The 5647-nt window shown below is 45.4% G+C and overlaps 1 protein-coding gene across 1 annotated transcript in view; it reads right to left on the reverse strand.

Annotated features, from left to right (window-relative positions):
- The window catches only part of prkd2 (protein kinase D2), a 20907-nt gene extending 15694 nt beyond the window's left edge, over positions 1-5213 (reverse strand). The window contains exons 1-2 of the mRNA XM_056612336.1: positions 4971-5213; positions 2551-2734 (exon numbers count right to left, since the gene is read on the reverse strand). Of these exons, the coding sequence (XP_056468311.1) occupies positions 2551-2734; positions 4971-5213 (427 nt within the window). The remainder of the gene's footprint in view (positions 1-2550; positions 2735-4970) is intronic.
- Between the last annotated feature and the right edge of the window lie 434 nt (positions 5214-5647).

Below are 5647 nucleotides of genomic sequence, written 5' to 3' on the forward strand. Positions count from 1 at the left end.
AGTGATCTAACACAGTAGTCATCTAACACAGTAGTGGTCTAACACAGTAGTTATCTAACACAGTAGTGATCTAACACAGTAGTGATCTAACACACCAGTGATCTAACACAGTAGTGATCTAACACACCAGTGATCTAACACAGTAGTGATCTAACACAGTAGTGATCTAACACAGTAGTGATCTAACACACCAGTGAGCTAACACACTAGTGATCTAACACACTAGTGATCTAACACAGTAGTGATCTAACACAGTAGTGATCTAACACAGTAGTGATCTAACACAGTAGTGGTCTAACACACCAGTGAGCTAACACACCAGTGATCTAACACACTAGTGGTCTAACACAGTAGTGATCTAACACAGTAGTGATCTAACACAGTAGTGATCTAACACAGTAGTGATCTAACACAGTAGTGATCTAACACAGTAGTGATCTAACACAGTAGTGATCTAACACAGTAGTGATCTAACACAGTAGTGATCTAACACAGTAGTGATCTAACACACTAGTGATCTAACACAGTAGTGATCTAACACACTAGTGATCTAACACAGTAGTGATCTAACACACTAGTGGTCTAACACACCAGTGAGCTAACACACTAGTCATCTAACACAGTAGTGATCTAACACAGTAGTGATCTAACACAGTAGTGATCTAACACAGTAGTGATCTAACACAGTAGTGATCTAACACACTAGTGATCTAACACAGTAGTGATCTAACACAGTAGTGATCTAACACAGTAGTGATCTAACACAGTAGTGATCTAACACAGTAGTGATCTAACACAGTAGTGATCTAACACACTAGTGATCTAACACAGTAGTGATCTAACACAGTAGTGATCTAACACACTAGTGATCTAACACAGTAGTGATCTAACACACTAGTGATCTAACACAGTAGTGATCTAACACAGTAGTGATCTAACACAGTAGTGATCTAACACAGTAGTGATCTAACACAGTAGTGATCTAACACACTAGTGATCTAACACAGTAGTGATCTAACACAGTAGTGATCTAACACACTAGTGATCTAACACAGTAGTGATCTAACACAGTAGTGATCTAACACAGTAGTGATCTAACACACTAGTGATCTAACACAGTAGTGATCTAACACAGTAGTGATCTAACACAGTAGTGATCTAACACACTAGTGATCTAACACACCAGTGATCTAACACAGTAGTGAGCTAACACAGTAGTGATCTAACACAGTAGTGATCTAACACAGTAGTGATCTAACACACCAGTGATCTAACACAGTAGTGATCTAACACAGTAGTGATCTAACACAGTAGTGAGCTAACACACTAGTGATCTAACACAGTAGTGATCTAACACAGTAGTGATCTAACACAGTAGTGATCTAACACACTAGTGATCTAACACAGTAGTGATCTAACACAGTAGTGATCTAACACAGTAGTGATCTAACACACCAGTGATCTAACACAGTAGTGATCTAACACAGTAGTGATCTAACACAGTAGTGATCTAACACACTAGTGATCTAACACAGTAGTGATCTAACACACTAGTGATCTAACACAGTAGTGATCTAACACACTAGTGATCTAACACAGTAGTGATCTAACACACTAGTGATCTAACACAGTAGTGAGCTAACACACTAGTTATCTAACACAGTAGTGATCTAACACAGTAGTGATCTAACACAGTAGTGAGCTAACACACTAGTTGTCTAACACAGTAGTGGTCTAACACAGTAGTGATCTAACACAGTAGTGATCTAACACACTAGTGATCTAACACACTAGTGATCTAACACACCAGTGATCTAACACAGTAGTGATCTAACACAGTAGTGATCTAACACAGTAGTGATCTAACACAGTAGTGATCTAACACACCAGTGATCTAACACAGTAGTGATCTAACACAGTAGTGATCTAACACAGTAGTGATCTAACACACCAGTGATCTAACACAGTAGTGATCTAACACAGTAGTGATCTAACACACTAGTGATCTAACACACCAGTGATCTAACACAGTAGTGATCTAACACAGTAGTGATCTAACACACTAGTGATCTAACACAGTAGTGAGCTAACACACTAGTTATCTAACACAGTAGTGATCTAACACACTAGTGATCTAACACAGTAGTGATCTAACACACTAGTTATCTAACACAGTAGTGATCTAACACAGTAGTGATCTAACACAGTAGTGAGCTAACACACTAGTTATCTAACACAGTAGTGGTCTAACACAGTAGTGATCTAACACAGTAGTGATCTAACACAGTAGTGATCTAACACACTAGTGATCTAACACACCAGTGATCTAACACAGTAGTGATCTAACACAGTAGTGATCTAACACAGTAGTGATCTAACACAGTAGTGATCTAACACAGTAGTGATCTAACACAGTAGTGATCTAACACAGTAGTGATCTAACACAGTAGTGATCTAACACAGTAGTGATCTAACACTGCACTATCCGTGCACTCTCCCCCCACACAGACTCTCTCTCACCCCCACATACCCCCCCCCCCCCCCACTCACCCTTGCACTGCAGTCCCTGTCTGAAGAGCCCCCTCAGCAGCCTCTTGCAGTACTGGCACACGGTGGGGCGCGTGTACGAGTGCACGGTGAAGGTGTGGGGGACCTTCACCTTGCTCATCAGCATCTTGTCCAGGTGGACCGGCCGGCCCGTGTAGAAGCGGCGGGCCTCGCTGGGCGTGCGAGGCTGGGGACGAGAGACAGAGGTCAGAGAGGGGGGAGGAAGGTCAGAGGTCAGAGAGAGCGGTGGGGGAGGTCTTCTTCATGGAGGTCAGAGTCCCCGTCATAGATCAGTCAGAAGGTGAACACAGTCCAGGGGCCGTATTCACAAAGGATCTTAGGGCTAAAAGTAGGTCCTAACTGGCGAATTTAGGAGTAACTCCTAAAAATAACGGGCGTGTCACTCTTAAATTTAGGACTCCTATCTTTTTTCACTAAGAGCAATTCACAAAGTATTTTAGGCCTAAAAGTAGCACCTAAGTCTAGGAGAGCTTAAAAGTCCTCAAGAGGACTCCTAACTCAGTAAGACCTATTCACAAAGAATCTTAAAATGCCTGCGAGACGAAATGTTAGGCTATTAAACTTGTTGTGGAGTTAATGCGCGATGCAATAACATCCCCGACTAACAGGAATAATCCGATTAGTCCCGAAATAAAATGTTTGGCCACACTACGTTATTTAGCAACAGGGGAAATGCAACTTTGCAATGCCGACGATTTAAAAATATCGCAACCATCAGTCAGCCGTGCCATAAACTTTCCTTTGGACATTCAACAATTACACAGGATCAAAGCCAACTTCATGGCACTTGCAGGTATGCCCGGTGTGGTCGGTGCTATTGACGGGACGCACATAAAAATAATTGCGCCATCAAAAGACGAGGACGTGTTCGTCAATAGGAAGAAAGTGCATTCCATCAACACGCAGTTTGTTTTTGATGCAAATTTTAACATAGCCTACTGGATGTTGATGCAAAGTGGCCTGGAGCTTCAGCTACCCATGATTCGCGCATTTTAATGGTGTGCGGTCTGAGGCAGCTTTTTGAGATGTACCAGGTGTCACTTGCTGGGTGACAGTGACTATCCATGCAAGACGTGGCTCTAGACACCGTGGCTCTAGACACCCTACCTCAATCCACAACCGGTCGTGTATGTTTGTGTGCTCTAGCATATATGGAAGAAATCAGTAAACAATAATAAATATGGATTCAACAAATAAAAGGCATCAAAGAGCCAATACGATGTGTTTTACGCATAGGACTAAGCGTAATCTGCGTAATCGCTTACATGTTATACTTTAATGTTGTGGAGAGAGGAATTGGGCAGATGAAACGTCGGTTTCATGTCCTCCACTGCGAAATATGCCTCGCCCCAGAGAGGGCAAGCACAGTAATCACTGTATGTGCCACTCTACACAACCTCTGCAAGCGGAGGAACATTCCACAGCCAGACGATGATGATGATGATGATGATGATGATGATGATGATGATGATGATGATGGCGATCAACATGACAAGGAATTTGGCCGTGTGGTACCGAGTGGACAGGCATTTAGGGTTCACTTTGAAAACACATTTTAGGTAAACACCTTGGCACAAATCAGTCAACACTTGGGTAGTTCGTAACATTTATTTTCTTTTAAATTTTACGTATTTTTATTGTTTGCTTTCTCTCTCTCTTGGACGTGCAGGCTACAACGTCATTATCGTGGTCTGCACAAAATTGTCATCATGCGTGTATTCTGCTAACTGCACTATAACTACTTAATAGGAATTCATTTCTAGCCTAGGCTATTTCCTTGTTTTTCGGTGATTCAGTGGGCTCGTCTGAACAACCAATCACCGAAAACAGACCGCTTCTAAACTCGTGCACGAGAATTGTGCACGAGGCTGTGTGGGGCTCTTGTGTGGGGCTCAATATCACAAGACATTGCGGGATGCCCAAGGAGGAGATTAATATTTAATAAATAAATAAAAGTTTTGCAAAAAAGTGTGGTCTATAGACACAACGTCTCGGCTAGGAGGGCCATTATCTCCATCTTGCCGTTGATCAAGTGTGCCGCAGTAACTTGTCAGACAGGCCTGCTATTATATAGTAGGAAGATATTATACACAATATTCAACCACCATCCCAGGGATTGAATGAGGTTATACTGAACACAATAACCCGAGTGCGGTCGGAAGGCTCCGCGGGCCTACTACCATCTGGGTGTGTGAGCGGACCAGGCGGGCCTACTACCATCTGGGTGTGTGAGCGGACCAGGTGGGCCTCCTACCATCTGGGTGTGTGAGCGGACCAGGCGGGCCTACTACCATCTGGGTGTGTGAGCGGACCAGGCGGGCCTACTACCATCTGGGTGTGTGAGCGGACCAGGCTGGCCTCCTACCATCTGGGTGTGTGAGCAGACCAGGCGGGCCTCCTACCATCTGGGTGTGTGAGCGGACCAGGCTGGCCTCCTCGGACGCGGTGGAGGTAGTGGAGGCCGTTGCCACGCTGCTCAGGGACTCGCTGGCGCTGAGCCGCAGCGACTGGCTGCTGGTCAGCGAGGTGGTGGACAGACGGCGCTTACGGGCCCCGCTGCAGTTGTTGGGGATGCTGAAGGCGCAGCGCTTGTGGTAGTTCAGCCCGCAGCCTGCAGGGTGCAGCAGAGGGGAGAGGTCCTTCATTAGTTTGTTAGTGTGTTCAGCCCGCAGCCTGCATGGGCAGCAGAGGGGAGATGTCCTTCATTAGGTTAGTGTGTTCAGCCTGCAGGGGGCAGCAGAGGGGAGAGGTCCTTCATTAGGTTAGTGAGTTCACTGTCAGCCTGCAGGGGGCAGCAGAGGGGAGAGGTCCTTCATTAGGTTAGTGAGTTCACTGTCAGCCTGCAGGGGGCAGCAGAGGGGAGAGGTCCTTCATTAGGTTAGTGTGTTCAGCCTGCAGGGGGCAGCAGAGGGGAGTGGTCCTTCACTAGGTTAGTGAGTTCACTGTCAGCCTGCAGGGGGCAGCAGAGGGGAGTGGTCCTTCATTAGGTTAGTGAGTTCACTGTCAGCCTGCAGGGGGCAGCAGAGGGGAGAGGTCCTTCATTAGGTTAGTGTGTTCAGCCTGCAGGGGGCAGCAGAGA

This window comes from Gadus chalcogrammus, chromosome 16 (genome assembly GCF_026213295.1).
Source record: "Gadus chalcogrammus isolate NIFS_2021 chromosome 16, NIFS_Gcha_1.0, whole genome shotgun sequence".
Classification (NCBI taxonomy): domain Eukaryota; kingdom Metazoa; phylum Chordata; class Actinopteri; order Gadiformes; family Gadidae; genus Gadus; species Gadus chalcogrammus.